Raw genomic sequence first — 17,619 nt, 5'->3', positions numbered from 1 at the left:
GCCCAGAGCAGACAAAGCAAACACTGGTTCTAGAGAGGGCCCCCTCACATCATTCGGGTCATGCACAAAGTTGTTTTGGCACTTGGTCATGCACCTCTGAATTTTTAGGTTTTACTAGGTGACTATTGCACGACTACTGGAGAGAAATCATAACCTCACTGGCAAAAGATGAGGTATTTAGATGAGACTCAGGGTTGGGATCGATTAACATCGGCCTCACTATATGGCCATATTCCTCATAGAGACGTCTCTCTGCATGTAAGGGACTGGTAGACTGTCTCCTCTTTTGTTGCATTCATTGATTTAATAGCCAAATGCAGACAGATTCTTCCTGAGCTCCAAGGCAGAGCTTGTAGCCATATCAGATTATAACGTTCTTCCTTATTCTCCTAATATTTTGCATACTTGTAACTCGAGTGTCGTTGGTGGCCACAGCTCGTTGCACATGTATAAACTAAGCCTAAGTCACCGCAGCAATAGCTGTATATATAGCTGTAATATAATATAATATGCATATGTATGTTTTCATTAGTGTATAATCACATGAAAATAACAATAATTTTATTTATTTTACTTAATACTGAGCCTCTAATGTTAGCAACAGTAGCACCAAGGTTTAATTTAAAGTTATTAATGCTACCTTAACTAAAACTGAGAAGTAAGCAATTTTTGCATTGAATTTTAAAAAAAGCATCCTAACACATTGTTTTTAGCTAATGATCAAAGTGCTTCCTTCCCCTAATCTCTGTCAAGGGTTGAACATGCACACTACCGTTCAAGCAAGAGCTGCAACCACCATAGTTTCTCCATCATGCTTAGAATGGGAGGATGAGGTGAGGCGGTTGCAGTGACCAACTACACAGCTAGATGGCATTACATCATGTACACTTGACCTTTAAATGTTTTGTTTTGGACAACAAACAGTCCAAAGCCCAAGAAAAATAGTCATTACTGTAAGTTAGGACTACAAAAACAAGCACTCGAGAAGCTAGTTGAGCTGTAGTTGTTGTTGTTGTTGTTGTTGTTGTTGCTTTGGGAGTTTTGCTCATAAAAAAGAAAAAGTTGATCGATTATCGGCTCGACTGTTTTTGTGAGGTTTCTACAACACAGTCATTTCTCGGGCTCTCATTTCTCGAAGGCAAATGTTTTGATAAAGGCCATCTAGATCAACAAATACAGTAAATAATAAGGTGCATTCTCTCTGGCAAACAAAGAACCTGTTTGATAACTTCTGTCTGCTTGTTTTTAGCACCTAATTATACAAGTATGGATCTCTCTGGCTACATGTGTAAACTACATCCTGCACTGTTACTGTAACTGATGTAGGTTCATTTATATGAACTCATGGAAGAGGATGTGTAAGCAGAGTGTGGGGGCAGCATTGTTTTCAGGCAGAACCGATTGTAGGACTAATTACCTTCCTATTATCTCCTGGATAAGCTATTTTCTATTTCTCACTACACCCGCTGTGAGTTAAAGAACCGAGTGCTCGTTAATCATTCGCTCAACCACCTTAAACTCGCTCCCGACTGCGCGCCCCCGCGACTGCTGCGAGAGGAGCTGTCGGCAGTGAGATCATGGGAGAGTCCACGCTGGGAGAAAGTAGGTTAGCAGGGTAGACTGAGAGGAAAGCAAGCGGAGAGTCAGATCGCAGAGGGGGGGCGCAGAACACCTCTCGTCCACCGTGGGACTATTCTGTCAGAAAAAACAAAGTTGAGCCAGATCTTCTCGCCGAGGCTGGTACGATGCGAATCAAAGCGACTTTCTGCACTCTTACATTTCGTTCGGACTTGACCGAGCGATAGAGGAGTTTCAGGGTAGTTTTTTCCCCCCGTTCTTTTCTGTTGGGTCGTGCTTTACGAGAGCTGTCTGCAGCCGGGACGAAGTTAGTATTTACAGAGCCACCTCACTCTGGCTCCAGCGCGTAATTCTCCTCTGTCCTGTCACCTACATTCAACCACATGCAGCCGAGTTTTTATCGTCCAGCATAGAAAAAGAAAACATCAAAATGAGAGGTAAGTTAATTTTATGTCATAATAAATCTGTTTAGTTTGAACTTCAAGGATCACAGTGTTGTTGTTGTTTTTTTTGTTTTTTTTTGTACGACCACATGCGTGCGCACGGGGAGACTTTAGTGCGCCTGTTTTCCTCCCAGTGCGCATTAATCCCTCATGACTGGATTATCTCTGCACAAAGCCCAAGGCTGCATGCTACACACACAAGTTCAGCATGCAGTGTGTAAGATCTGGAGACATGCTGTCCAATCATGAGTATCTGTTCAACCAAAAAAAAAAAAAAAAATAGTTTTTGTTTTTTTGGATCACCTCTCAAGTCTGTTTATGGTGAAATCAGTCCAACACTTCACTTGTACACATGCGTGGTTTTCTTTGCTTCATGATTCGTGTTTGTGTCAAATGTGTCTTCTTTTTTGAAAGAAACATAAGACACATCACACCTGGGAGTGCTTCTGTAAATTTTGTCTGGGGATCCATGTTGGAGTTATGCAACGAGCAGAGGGAGGGGCGTGAGAGGGGGTTGTTGTTAACCAAAACTAAAATTATGTAATCGAGATTACCAGGGTTTCGGATCAGGTTAAACACTTAGATGGCGCCATTTGGCACACATTTCTTTAGAAACATAGCTAATGCAACAATCTATTTTACTGGAATTGATTGTTATATAACCATCTGTGTTGTTTTTTTGTGACATTATAATTTTTTATTAAAAAAAAAAAAAAGCAGTCCTGATGATCCGTGCAAACTTTTATCTTTTGTATCTTTTACTTTACAAGATAACTCTGAGGCTATTGGCTGTGATGTTGTTGTGATGTGATGGCTCTGCCAGCATGGCCGACAGTGTGAGCGTATAGAGGAAGAAGGACTTGGCTGTTCCACTGACCTAGTTATGTCACCCAACATTATACAGCACGCAGCGGAGGGAGGGGGAGCGGCTGTGGGAAGCGCCGTGCCGCCGGCCGTGTAGCACCATGTGCGGTTACACGCGCGCAGTGACGGGCGGCCTTGAATGTGTCGCTCCATGCCAAAGGCTGAGCTTGAACATGGGCAGTGGGAGCAGCAGATAATTGTTTTTATGAAAGTAGTTCTGTTTATTTACAGTCTGAGCATGTTTTTTTTAATATGTAGCATCCAAATAGTTTAATTATATATAATTTAAAAATATATGTGTATTAGAAACACGTTGATCATGTTAACTTAAATTATATCTTTTGTATTTCTTCCTGTGCACACATTACACGCACAGCATACTGTAACTTCTCAAGATTTTAATTCAAACTCATCTTCATGCAGATCATAATCTAAATCATAATTTTCACAACGTTTACTAGTGTTTGGTCCTGTTCTTGTGTTGATTGTCATTGTTTTTGGCTCTGAGAATTGCCAATGTTACAATCTCTTGTTGTGCAGGACAGGAGATAAGCCGTGAGGAGTTTTTTTTTTCTTTCTTTCTTTCAGCATGGGAGGAAAGAGATGAATTTTTTTGCACTGAAAAAATGGGGGGTGGGAGGTGGAGGGGGCCTCTGGTAGAGGGAGGTACCATTTCTTGCAGGATATCCAAATGTAAACAAACCACTGCCCATTCTTAGCTCACTGCGCAGAAAATGTAGGCTAATTTCCTCACCAGAAAAGCATGTCAGCAGTTTCATCCCAGTTTGAACATTCGTACATGTATCTGCAATTATAATGGTTTGAGTCATCATAGAGAACATCTGGCATGCTGACAAACACTTAGAGGCCAGGTTGTGAAGTCTTAACCTCTTGGCACTTCCTCTAATTTACTGTACTGGATGGCACTTGGAGTACACTTATGATAAATGCATTAGTATTTATTACATGCAGACATAGTGAAAGATTTATAAGACTGACACCTGGTAGAACAGGCCTGCAGAATTCTTAGCCTAATAATCCCCCCTTTGTGGGCCTCAGCTTGGCCTCCACTGGTATTTGCATCTTTTCAATACCTTGATTTGACTACAACGGCTGCCAGACTGTACGTAAATATGTATTTAGAGTTAAGCCTAATATTTGTTTTTCAAATAGTATAGTCCAATTTATTTGGTGAGAGCTGTTTGTATTTTTTAGGATCCAAGCAGAAGGTGTGAAAACAATAGGTTATATCTGAGAATATATCCGATCTCCTTGGGTTTATCTTTGCGCACGGCAAGCTCCTCATCTTACGGATACACTCCCGTACTCTGTTACATGATTTCAGAGGAGGCAGCAAGGACGACAACAGTGGATTGTTGTGATACAGCTCCGTGCTGTACTGTCAGCTTACACCCAGCTAAGTGAGGCATGACACAACAAGAGTTTCAGCTTTTAAAACTAATATGTACAGAGCTCCAGCACAAGGCACCCCCACTTCCTGTTGTGTGTGTGTGTGTGTGTGTGTGTGTGTGTGGGTGTGTGTGTGTGTGTGTGTGTGTGTGTCTTCTCATTTTGTCATTGTTGTGAAGCAGTCATGAAAATATATGCAAAAATATCACCAGCTTCCATCGAGTCTTCTGCCAATCTGTTGCTCAAGGCTGTTTGGTAGTGTGAATTTTATTGTGAGTTTTACAGGAAGAAAACAAGAACAACCTGTTCTTGTGTAAAAAAAAAAGGGTTGTAAGTTTATAAAACTTTGAAGTGATGTGTTTGTGTGTACGTGTTTTTGTAGATGCATGGTGTTGAACATGTGGAAGGTCAAAATTCATCTTTTCTGCCTTTGTCACGTTACACACTGACATAGTGACTGTTAGACGCTCCTGTTGGAGAATTACTGGCCATTTGTTCCACATTAGAAACGACGGAGTGAACTGTTAGCAGCACAAAGTCAGTGATTTTTCTCCACCTCTCTCCACCCAACCCCTACTGAATAGGCCTTTTGTAGAGATAACACAAGTACACATTTAGCTGGCTGATAAACACACTGGGGACAATGTGTTTGTAGATGAACTGTTAAGTGTCTGTTCTGAGTTTGTTTTGTGAAAAGGCTTGGGTGTGTCACACAAATTACCCATCCTGCTGCTCAAACAACAGACTTTGTTTGACTTTTTGTATGATTTCACTTGATTTATTGCATTTTCTTGCAACTATGGATTCAATAAGTTAGTGGGTAAGAACTGTTAATTTATTTTATTTTATTTATGGTTTTAATTTTCAACCTATTTAGTGTTTTAATAGAATCAAGTACAGAAGCTGTAAGCATAGTGGGTAAGATTTAGTGACATCTAGTGGTGAGGTTGCTGATTGCAACCAACTGAATACCATTCCTTTAACCCTCCTGTTCCAAGCTAGAAACTGCAGTGACTGCAAAACTTGAGGGAAACAATAATGTAAACATAGTTATGAATATTATATTCAATTTCTGCAATATTCTGCCAATAGCACACAATAGATCTTACACACAGGGTCTTTAATCTCATTGTTTGTGCAATGACAATAGAGATATTCTGTCCTTTTCTAAAGAGCTACATGCAGCCTTCATGCATCATGTTTATGAAAGCAGTATTGGTATCGATCATCTTGGAATGCCACCTCTCTCCGGAGAGCTAAAGGTCAAATGCCTAAGACTGCCATTTTAGCACAGGTCAACAATGATATTCAGGGTTAAAGGTAAATGTTGCTTTAGCGTTATTGTGGCTGCTGCTGTCTCTGTCAACGTTGTTGGACAGTTCAATTGTCATATCTGTCAAGTGAGCCATTTTTCACTAGCAGGGTTTAACAAACATTTGCTGTGTTTAGAAGTATATTAGAAGAGATGGAAACACTTTATTTAGATAGTCCACCTACAGATAGTTAGATATAGTATAGAATAACATGAACATTTCAACTGTTTCACTGTGTCTGTAGATGTTTGGATGATTATCTATAGGGTAAATGTGACTTAACCAAGATGTTTTTTTGTGCAGTTGACATGTTGAAATTCAACAGGTTTTGACTAATGTTACGAATATTATCTGTGGGAGGACTATCTGAAATACGTGTCACTGAATAAACAATTAAAAAGCAGATAGACAAAATTATTTGTACAATATTGTATTTTCTGATGCTTTTCAGAGCAAAAAAGGAAACAATTCATCAAGAAATGGATAAGAGTAATTAATAGTTTAAATAATTGTTAGGTCCATCTATTGATAAGTCTTCAAGCCATGCTGCTGTTAGTTTTCTGTACTGTCTCTGTGACTGTTTTCTCTTTTAATGCTTTGTATGCAGTTAATTGGTTTAACTGCTTACACATTTTTCATGTACAAGCTTAAGACAAAACAGTCACACTAAATAAGGGAACAATACGTAGATGGATGTGTTACATTACGTGGGTTATGCCTGAATATCTGCATAGAGACAGTGAGGAGTGAAAAGGCATGTATGTGTGGGGCTGTAGCAACAAGAGTGGGTGTCTGGGCATCTGTGTAATTCTGGCTCTCAGCACAGGACAAGAATAGAACGGGTTGAAGCAGAAGCTCAATGTCAAACACCGTGGAGAGGGGTGGGTGCTGATGAATAGCTGACATTCAAGTTCAGAGCGTTTCTGCTTTGAGTGGACTGTAGCCAGGTATAGTGTGGGTTATTACAGTCAAATCAAATGCGGTTTTCATTAATAAAACAGCACAGAGTTTGATTGTTACTTATAAATCAGTCCCTACAGAAAAAGAGTGAGAATCTGGGTTGGGTATTAAATAGTTTTTGTAGGCTTACTGCCTATGTCTCGGTTAATTTTGCTGTTATGTAACATAACCAGTTTTCTGATACATGCTACAAGCCTTCAGGGAAATGTTTTATGGGGAAGTCTGAGCATTGTTCAGCTCCACCTTAAAACTGGTCTGTGGAGCCTGGATCGAGCCTGCCTCCCTCCTCCCTCTCCCCCTGCAGTGGGAAAGTGTGTCAGTAGGACAGAATGTCCACATGGGCTGACAGGCTACAGCGCCAGAGAGACAGATGACTCAGCCAATGCCGAGGAGGCTGCGAGCGCAGCACAGCCAGTGGGAAGGAGGGAGTCTGGAGGGGGGCGGGGCGTCGGTGTTGCTAGAGTGAGCCTGCTGAATGAGTGTTGTGAAGAATGCTCACAGATGAGAGTTATATAACTGTGAGATGAGGGAGGGGTGGAGGGGAACCTGAGAGAAAGAGAGGGAGGGAGGGCAGGGGAGATATTTTTCCATTGCATGCCTGCAGCTGCCCTGATCAGTTGGAGTATTTTAGTCAACTGTTTTAGAGAAGGGACAGCAGACTGTGTCATTAAAGGGGAAAAGAAGTGGAAAGTTTTCCAGTATCTAAGAGTGCAACAATTCCTCCTCAGTCCCATAAACGCATGTAGTTTTCTAGTACACCGTCCTCGCAAAGTGGTTTTATAAATCAGTTGAAGATTGTACAGATAGCATGCCCGAGAAACGACTGTCTAATGATATAGCTGCTGTTGTTTTTCCTCCTTGGTCAAGAAAGAAGTCTTTGTGCATGTGTCATATGTGCAAGTGTCATGTGATTCCCTGTTTGTGTACTCTGTTCCCTCATGGGGGCCACATGCAGAGTGCAGGCAAACACATTTCATGGCAAGTTATCTTCACTTGTACTGTATGTGCTTTTTTTTGGGACAGCGTCTCTGTGTCTCTCTTATTGGATCCGTTACAAGACACGTTTTCATCTTTGATTATGAGTCTTTTGTTTCAGTTTTTGAAATGTGTTAAGGATTTCCTAGTAATAATAATCATAAAAAATGATTTATATGGTGCTTTTCAAATATTAATCTACAAAGGAAAGTCCAGAGGTCATAAAAAAATCCCATAAAAGATATTCCTATAAATATGAAAGTAAGTTATGAACTTTCATTCATTTACAGTTTGGCAGCCTCAAAGACAGGTTCACCCCTGATGATGAGGTGTGTTTTAACCAGAATGATTCAGGATTAAAGACTGCACTGACTCAAATGCAACTCTGTCTAACTAAAACACTGTCAGTAAAATCTGAAATTCAAATCTGAAATTCAAGGTCTCCTGGGAGAAGCGAGGCAAGAGTAATGAAAGGTGTAGTACAATAACTTGATGACACAGAAATTGTTAAAAGCCTTGCAGCTGCATTTTGTATCAGGCGGGAGATGTCCTTCTAATAGAGCTCAGAGCACACAGCAGTCTAACTGCCTCAAGATAAAAGCATGGGCGACCTTTTCAAGGCCTACAGAAGATACAAAGGACCTAATTTTGGCCAAGGTTTATAGATGGAGAAAACATGATAGCATAACATAAATGACCCGCTAGAGAGAGACACGAATCGTGTCTGGTATATGACTGCCATGTATTACAGTGATGAAGAAGCTCCTGAGAATTAAAATAACATATTTTGTGTCATTAAGCAGAAGGATGTTCTGTTACATCCTCCACTTAAGAAGAGAGAAAATATGCATGGGATAATTTGGCCATCTTGTCAGGTTTAAGTGGGACTAACTGTGTCCAGCTGTATATCATTAGGCTATTATTGGAAATGAATGATGTGTTTATTGACAATATTCCCAAAGGGCTAAAAATAAATGGAGACACATAACTACTTTGTAACAGGGGACAAAGAAGAAGAGGTCCTTTCAAATGTATTACAAAAACTGTAACAAAGAGTTTAAATCGATCAACAGTTGTTGTGCTATACAGAGCACAGACCTCTCCGAAATATTCATAAAGAAAGTCATTTACAAAACTGGACGTAGTCTTTGTTTTCAGTCGGTGTAAAACAGCCTTTTTATGCTGACTGGCGCTGAATATCATATGCCAAATATGGGCTCTTTTTATCTTGTTACCTAATGTTGTGTTTGCGTTTAGATTTTAGTTTTTGGCAGCAGTCCACAGAGTGACTCAACAGTGTCAAACAAGCCAAAGATGTAACAGCTGCACCTCACCAAACAGATCCATCAAGTTCACTATGTAAATTCGAGGCGGTTTCATACTGCAGCAATTCTGACCTCTATCGTCAATGTTGTCTTTTGTCCTTACAGCTCAGATCGAGGTCATCCCCTGTAAGATCTGTGGGGACAAGTCCTCAGGAATCCACTATGGAGTCATCACCTGCGAAGGCTGCAAGGTAAGGAAGCAACACAGAGAGAGTAAAAAAACAGGCGTATCTAACATAACGTCAACCAACCTGTTTTTATCTCGGATGAGCGTGTCATTTACAGTACTTGTATGTGTGTTTTTGTTTGTGTACGTCTAGGGTTTCTTCCGTCGCAGTCAGCAGAACAATGCCATGTACTCTTGTTCCCGCCAGAGGAACTGCCTGATCGACCGAACTAACCGTAACCGCTGCCAGCACTGCCGTCTACAGAAGTGTCTGGCTTTGGGCATGAGTAGAGATGGTAAGCACAGAAAAAGAAAGCACCGTACACTCTATACACGATACCTTTAACCATAAAATGAGTGCTAAACTTAAAAATTCACCACAACTGATCCTTGTAAAATTAACATCAGTAGATGTCTGTGTTTGGTGAATCCTGGTGCATGCGTTCCTTTCATTTAAAGTCTCTGTACTAAAAGATATGAATCAAATACTTAATTTATTGTTATCAATATTCACTTTAGGTATTTATAGTCACATGTAAGATGTCTGTGAATTGTTTTATTTGTCCGTTGGTTGACTATAATGAAATGTCTTTTCTCTCTGCAGCGGTTAAGTTCGGTCGTATGTCTAAGAAACAGCGTGACAGCCTCTACGCTGAGGTGCAGAAACACCAAAAGTCCCAGGAGTGTGCGGGCTCTGGAGGCGGGGGCTCTACAGCTCTGTCCTTGCCCAAGGAGGACGGTGTCTGTGGCAGTGGCAGGGAGGACTGTGAAGAGGGTCTGAGTCGGTCCTATAGCACCGGGGGGTCCAGCTCCACTCTCAGCGACCTGGATGACATTGCGGCACTGCCTGACCTATTTGACCTCCCGCTGACCCCTGAGGAGGCGAGCGAGTACTGCAGCCTGGAGCTGCTCGGCGGAGGGGCCAGCACCGGGAACACCTCCAACTCATCGTCCTCTTCTTCCTCTTCCTCATCCTTGTCCAATCAGAATTCCCCACAGCAGACGATGCTGGACGGCGCAGACGGCAATGGGATCCAGCTCCTGCATACACACTCTCACACACATGCGCTGCTGGAACACACACATGCACTGCTGGACCATCTGCCTGATGACTGCTCAATAACAGACCTCGGTGAGTATTGAAATAACAGATAATTTCATGCACAAGAAAACTCTCAAATAGTGCCCACTTAAATGAAGATAGACCTTTATGAGGCAGGATATTATATAACAGACAGTTATCTAATATAAAAAGGATTTTCATCTTTTTAGATTTTGTCACATTGCTACCTTTTGTTATGATAATTTCCTGCTGCATGATCGTACTGCAAAATGAACGCTTCTTTGGACAGCTTCACATTAAATCACACAGTCCATTATTCCTGTCCTTAATATTTGAAGAGGCAGAGGCCCAGGGTTTGAATCCAACCTGTGGCCCTTTTCTGCATGCCATTCCCTGTCACTCTCTCCCCACTTTTCTGTCACTCTTTAGCTGTCTTTATCCAATTAAGCTTGAAAAGCCCAAAACATTTCTTTAAAAAAAAAAAATTAGGTGTGTATGCGTTGTATTGTTGGATATAATGCTTACGGTTACTGTCCTTTTAGAATTTAGAGAGAACTATTAGCAATGATGCCCTGGAAAGGGTAAAAAAAAAGGTTGAATAATGAATGAAATAAAATTAAATGAAATAAGCGCAAATGTAATTTAAAAAGCAAAAGCGATTCATGAAAAAAATGAAGATGAATCACGAGGACAAGAACCAGAATGATACATGGCAGAGAGAATAGCACAACAGGATAAAGTGGACACAAGGACACAAATACAAGATTAAATGGGCAAAACAAGCAGGAAACAAGCTAGAAAAAACAAGAACAGCTGATGGTCAAGTGGTATTTATAGTGATAAGGAAGCATGAGCATTTTTTTTTTCTAGAGAAGAGTCTCCAGAGACCTTGAGGAAGAATGTATTTCTATTTTATTTTACATCTTCATGGTTACTGGTAGCAATAAACGGCAGGGAGACTTAAGAATAGGGCTCTGGGGACTTTTAAAGGAGTAATATTGTGACTGGAGGATATTATAAGTGCAGGAGGCTGAATAGATCCTAACAGCTGCAGAGAAAAAATAAGGCGATGAGCCTAAATCACATCAGGTGATCAGATCAGTGGCAAATGTGACAGCGGAGTGGTGCGAAGCATCTGTTTGTTCAAGGTGACACTGCTATGATCTATGGATACGTAAACAAGACCACTGTTACACCCTCTGTGTCTCTTTAACGCCCAAAGCTATTACCACCCCAAATAGAGTGAGAAAAACACCCATATTTACGCATATCTGTTTTTTTTTTTGTTTTGACAGAGCGCATCACTCAGAGTATTGTTAAGTCTCACTTGGAGACGTGTCAGTACAGCGCTGAAGACATGAAGAGATTCACCTGGGCACAATACACACCGGAGGAAACGCGTGCTTTTCAAAACAAGGTACATGATGCACATTTTTAAACCCCATGTGCGTAAAGTCTTGTTTTGTCTGATACATTTATAGCATTGAAATGTGCAATCAGAACCAGATCATAATAACAGCTCAGCATCACAATATCAGATATAAATATAAGCTGAAATGATTCACATATACGTTTTATGTTTCCCTTTTCAGTCAGCTGAGTGGATGTGGCAGCAGTGCGCACACCACATCACCAATGCCATTCAGTATGTGGTGGAGTTTGCCAAACGCATTGCAGGCTTCATGGACCTCTGCCAGAATGATCAGATTATATTGCTGAAAGCAGGTCAGTGCACAGTCTAAAAATGTTCACTTTTGAAATGCTTAATGTGCAGAGTTAAATCTTCCAAAGTCATAAAACTTGCTAACTTCAGTTCCTTCCTGTTTTTTTTGTCTCCATCTCTCTACCTTTGCCTTATTTACTATGCATTCAAAATGACACACAACTGGTTCGAACAAAAATTTTCAATTACCTTCTTTATCTGTGCAACACACACACACACACACATATATATATCTATATATATATAAATATATTCCTGACATAAAATGCATATATTTGACACTGTATTTACTCTCTGTAAATCTTTTGAACTTTAAAAAAAAAAATCTTTATGGATATCCATGTTATCCTGTTGATTTTTAAACTGTTCAAAAAATGTCATATGTGCGCAAATCTGGGTCAAAATTATTTACATTTTGCTTGTGTTGTTTTGTGCATGTTGGAGTATCTTGGCCCCTCTCTGTCCCCCAACTCCATCTTCCTCTCCATCTCTCTATCTCTCCATCTCTTTGCCTCTGTCTGTGGCTATCCTTTCAGGCTGTCTGGAAGTCCTGCTGATACGTATGTGCCGAGCTTTCAACGTCAACAACAGCACCATTTTCTTCAATGGGAAATTTGCCCCGGCACAGTTCTTCAAAGCACTTGGTGAGGATCAGATGGGAATGTAGTTATGCAATGCTTGAAAGCATTCAGATAATTGACGGAGACATGTGAAAGCTTCTTATGTTTCTCCTTCTTTATGTAAGTTTGAAGGGCTTTTTCACACGCACGGTGCAGTAATTACCTGTAATGACTAAGAAAATGTTTCAGCCCTACTGTACTGAATCCATTACTCACAGCTTACAGAGACACCTCTGCATTCACTAAAGTAATTCATTACTTTAAGTGACCTGACTGTGGTAATTGTTCCTAAAATGACTCTAGATTCAATCTTGTCAACAACAGTTCTTAAAGCAAGAACTGGCTTTGATAAGAGGTAAATGAAAGTCTCATGGAGGATATTGCTTTCCAATTTCTGAAGCACTGTCTTGCCACTCTAGCACCACCAGAACTGTGTAACAATGCAATACAACGGAAAACGCTATTAAACACAGCGCGAGAAACTCATTTGTGAGGAAATTACCTAAGTTATGTCATTAAAAAATTGTCAGAAAATGCAGCGTTTTTTTTCTGTGAGCACTTGTCTTCTATGACCTGGGCGACTTGAATTAGGCAGGACTATTGAAGTTTTCAAGCTATTATTTTTGACAACTGATTTATTGATTTGCTGTGTTTATGCAGGTTGTGATGACCTAGTAAGTGCTGTGTTTGACCTCGGAAAAGGACTCTGTCGTCTACAGCTGTCTGATGAAGAGATGGCTCTGTTTAGTGCTGCCGTCCTTCTATCTCCTGGTGATTATTTTTCTTTCCTCTTTCTGTTTCCCGCTACAGAAATAAACACAAACATGTTCAAATGCACATAGTTGAATAGTCATATTCAATGCTGGTATGTTTGTTATTGCGGATCATTTATCTGGATATTTTATTATAAAACTAGGCATTTTTCTCTGCATGCATGACTCATTCATACAATAAGAGAAGAAGAATTGCAAAGAAAAGAACATGATGTCATTGCTGAAATGCTGCGTGCACTGCAAACAGCAGCCTGCTGATCCTTTCACCTTACGTTTAGTCTCACAGAACTTAACTGTACATTTCAGAAGAGATCCTAAAGTTTCCAAACACACAAACTAAGTCTGACTAAATTTTAGGGAAATCATATATAAATTATGAGACATTTCCTTTTGATTGAATGCTGCAACCACAAAAGAAACAGCGTCTTGGATTTGAATATATACTGTCAGGATATGATATTAACAACCTTAAAGCAGAGAAATAAAACTTTATGTTAAGGGGTTCATCTTTTCTTTCCTATAGATCGGACCTGGCTAACAGAAGGCCAAAAGGTTCAGAAACTCCAGGAGAAAGTCTACCTGGCTCTGCAGCACAGTCTACATAAGAGTGGTGCTTCTGACGAGAAACTGGACAAGGTAAAGACAAGCGGTCATGACTCTTCTTAAACACATGTACTCATATAAAGACATATAACCATAAACTCACTTTGGTATATCTTCTGTCCCCACAGATGGTGTCCAAGCTGCCCATAATGAAGTCTATCTGTAACCTCCACATCGATAAACTTGAGTTTTTCCGTTTGATCCACCCAGAGACCGCATACAGTTTCCCACCACTATACCGGGAAGTGTTTGGCAGCGAGATGTCCCTGCCGGACTCCACCGACAGTTAGATGCACAGATAGACAAACAAGAGAGAGATGGAGAGCATGTATTAAGAGGTAGGGAAGCGAAAGGAGAGACAGAGTAGGAAAGAGATGTTGAAGCTCAACAACCAGCAGTTAAAGAGACAATCCAGGACTAAAAACTCAGTCTCCCATGATCCCAAAGTAGTCCTCTACTTTCCTAGCAGCCAAAAGCACCTTACACTACACATGCTCATGCCCTCTGCATATTGTAGCATTAACAACAAGCGAATGGGCGTCGTAACACAGCAGCCCACTAAGCATGAGACTCCAAGCTCTAACACTTGTTGAACATCAGATCCACTGTGGATCACCCAACCAGTTATGAATGTACCTCATCGATAAGCACCAGTGCACAAGCCAGAGAACCTAACAGTGAATGTACAACCCTGCTACTCTGAGACAGAGTTTTACACACAGTATTAGAATTAAGTTGTGTTGATCAACCGGTCTCACTATTAATATAGTTCCCGGTCAATATTTCTCTCATCTCAGTATGATACGCATGCGTACTCATACAGACAAAACCTTTGTACTGACCATCACTTAGGGACCAAGATCATGAGTCATTTACTCTGCTATAAAAAAACAAGCACACAGATATGACTCACGGCTAAGGCTGATTTCTTTAATCACCTGAGAACCAGTTTCACACAGACACACACACACATGCACACACACACACACACATCTAGCAGGTGCTGCCTCTTTGTAGGCTCTTAATAATGCAATGAGAAACCTCAGTCCCACACACCCCTTCCCTTGTAAATGCCACTTAGAGACAGGATAAGATGAAATTATCTTTAATTTATATACACATTTATAAACAAATATTTTAAATAAGAATGTAAATAGATGACTATATAAGTATATGGAGAGAGTTAGAATGTGTGAGAGAAAGGGAGAGAGAAGTGAGATGTAGAGAGGAAGGAGCGATGGATACTTCGACAAAGGCTGATATTTGGACTCAGAGCTTTTTCTGGACTATTTTCTCTCTTGACAGTACTCTCAGGTTTCCATGGCAACAGCCCTCACTTGTCCTGACGGCGAACTAACCCAACTGGGTGGTTAGGTGCGGCCATCACACAAGCGATGGGGTGGACACTTGTTGCCAATGTGACACAGCAGGGGAGGCAGTGTACCCGAACTAAGGCGAAATGACATTGCCTTTGCGTTTAAACTGAAAGCTTTCAGACTGCGCTGTTGCTCCCCACCCACCCAACTCCCCCAAGAGGACACTAAGGAAAAGAGAAAGCAAGGCAAAAATATGACTTCACAAACTGTATAATAAGAGAGGATCTCCTCACCTGTTTCTAACCAGCAGTCAGTACAGTAGTCGTGGTATAACTGTCTTTCACTCATAATGTTTCAGTTGACCGGAACGTCGATGATCCACAATATGTATCATAAATCCTCCTCGCTGGTTGGAGCAATTGTATTATTTTGTACATTTGCTGTTCCTCTCTCCTTTAGACCCCAACACTTCCGAATACCAAGCACTTATACTTTCCTTTTTTTCACTGGACACTAGTCTAAGGCCAGACAGAGCTACCAGCTTCCCCCCTGAGTTGGGCCTCAATGCCAGTAAGACTTAATCTGTTTTTATTATTTTTGTTGTTTTGTTCTGTTTTATCTGTCACGCAAGGTCATTCATAACTGTTTACATTTTTCATGTACATAAATAACACGCTTTCTGAAGGTTGTTATAGCATCGATGATGATGATGATGATGATGATGATGATGATGTCTTACTTGGGGTGCTGTGAAGTTTTTGAGCAGAGTCTGTGAGGACCTGCTACCTGCCACTCAGGGAGCTAGCTGTGATCTCCTGTCCCTTTATTACCAGTGTCGTCTTTTAGCCTTGTGCTCCTCACACCTTTGCACCTAAGATGAGACCCATAACCATAATCACTGTGGACGTAAGTTCTATTTTTGTGAATGTTACTCACAGAGTGTCAAAGCCCTTCCCGTTTGTCCTAATATTGTAACATGAAATTTCAAGAACATAAGAATTTAAAAAAATAATAATAATAATCAGTTAGACTTAAAGATGAATTTCGTTATTGGGATTTTAATGTTTCTTTTGCTGTGATTTGCATTTATTTGTCAGTCTTTTATCCACCTTTTTCTTTAAGTGTCTCCACTTTTGTCTTGTAAAGTCAGTGATCTATTTTTTTTAATTCAAGAAAGATTAGGAAAAGATATAAACAAAAAAGAATAGTTTGTCTCCCTTCTCTTTCCCTATATGACAAAATGTACAACAGGTATATTACTAGTCCAAGAGTAACTGAGTCACACAGCGCGATATATATTGTTGTCCGATGGGATACATTATATGTGAGTTTAAGAATGTAATAAATGGTTTCTTTTTCTTTTGAAGTGTTTCACTGAGTCTTATTTGAACTTGAAGTTGGCTTTCATGTTGATACGCTTGTATAATTGATCTTGTTGATGTCTAATAAGTTTGCAAAATCAAATGTAAATGGTCATGATGTTTTGAATCACAGACTAGCATTTGTGTTGTACACATACTGTATTCCTTTCATTTTGTTAACTTAGAGCTACAACAAAAAGTCCATTAGTTAAGTGAGAATAATTTGGATAAAGGATTACTCCTTTAGGTCTTTTATCTGTAAAAAAATTTAACCAATCTGGGGTGTTGGTTAGCTCAGTTGGTAGAGCATCTGCCCCATGTACAAAGGCTCAGTCCTTGCCGCAGCAGCACAGCGTTCAAATCCGACTTGCAGCCCTTTGCTGCAGCTGTCTCTATCAAAGGAATCTTAAAATTTTTTTTTTACCAACCTCTCCAGTACTAGGATCTGATATATATTATAAATTAAATATTTGCAGTAATTAGCACTGTCGCCTCTCAGCAGCTGGGGGCTTTTCTGTGTGTTTGCACATTATCACCAGGTACCCCGGCTTCCTCCCACAGTCCAAAGGCATGCACTTAATAGGACACACCATAGGTGTGAATGGGAGTGTGAATAGTTGTTTGTCTCTATGTCCTCTCTGATGAACTGGTGTACCCCACCAGCTGGGATAGGCTCCAGCCCACACCATGACCCTGATGAAGAGAAGCGGTTATAGAAAATGGATGGACAGATATTTTTGTCTAACAGTTAAAGGTCCAGTGTGTAGGATTTAGTGGTACCTAGCAGTGAAGTTACAAATTGCAACCAAATGAATGCTCTCATACGCCTCACCCTCTTCTTCTAAGCATGTAGGAAAAACTCGTGAAATTCACATAAAAAGCAAAAAGGCCACATCTAGATCAGTGTTTGGTTTGTCTGTCAACATGGCAGACTCCATGTCACTGTAGATATAAAGGGCTTATTTTAAGACAGTTCTTATACTCTACTCTATACTATACTTGTATTCTATTCCTGCAAAGAAATACTCTGAAATCTTACACACTGGACCTTTAATGTTGAATATGAAAAGGACTTTCTTCACCCTGGAGAGGCTTTCTGGGCTTTCAACCACCTCTCACAGTTTTC

The 17,619-nt window shown here is 40.4% G+C and overlaps 1 protein-coding gene across 2 annotated transcripts; it reads left to right on the top strand.

Annotated features, from left to right (window-relative positions):
* Positions 1-1,520: 1,520 nt before the first annotated feature.
* Positions 1,521-16,498, top strand: rorcb (RAR-related orphan receptor C b). 2 transcript variants are annotated; one of them, XM_010744213.3, is made up of 10 exons: positions 1,521-2,015; positions 8,974-9,059; positions 9,189-9,330; positions 9,639-10,166; positions 11,393-11,514; positions 11,690-11,822; positions 12,357-12,464; positions 13,101-13,211; positions 13,737-13,849; positions 13,945-16,498. In XM_010744213.3, the coding sequence occupies exons 1-10, from the start codon at positions 2,009-2,011 to the stop codon at positions 14,104-14,106; spliced, it is 1,512 nt and encodes a 503-aa protein (XP_010742515.1). In that variant the 5' UTR covers positions 1,521-2,008; the 3' UTR covers positions 14,107-16,498. The 2 variants fall into 2 exon arrangements, with proteins under 2 accessions (XP_010742515.1, XP_010742514.1); XM_010744212.2 differs by lacking the exon at positions 1,521-2,015 and having other exon boundaries at positions 8,937-9,059.
* The last annotated feature ends 1,121 nt before the right edge of the window (positions 16,499-17,619 follow it).

This window comes from Larimichthys crocea, chromosome XII (genome assembly GCF_000972845.2).
Source record: "Larimichthys crocea isolate SSNF chromosome XII, L_crocea_2.0, whole genome shotgun sequence".
Lineage (NCBI taxonomy): Eukaryota > Metazoa > Chordata > Actinopteri > Sciaenidae > Larimichthys > Larimichthys crocea.
The sequence above is the reverse complement of the archived record's forward strand: the minus strand, read 5'-3'. Positions and strand labels throughout refer to the sequence as shown.

What these genes read in the sequence shown, in the direction of transcription:
- rorcb (XM_010744212.2), top strand. Translation starts at nt 8,952, where the DNA reads ATGTTGTCTTTTGTCCTTACAGCTCAGATCGAGGTCATCCCCTGTAAG. An exon ending in TTTGGGCATGAGTAGAGATG is followed by an intron (nt 9,331 to 9,638) that starts GTAAGCACAGAA and finishes TTCTCTCTGCAG; the next exon opens with CGGTTAAGTTCGGTCGTATG. An exon ending in CTGACGAGAAACTGGACAAG is followed by an intron (nt 13,850 to 13,944) that starts GTAAAGACAAGC and finishes CTGTCCCCACAG; the next exon opens with ATGGTGTCCAAGCTGCCCAT.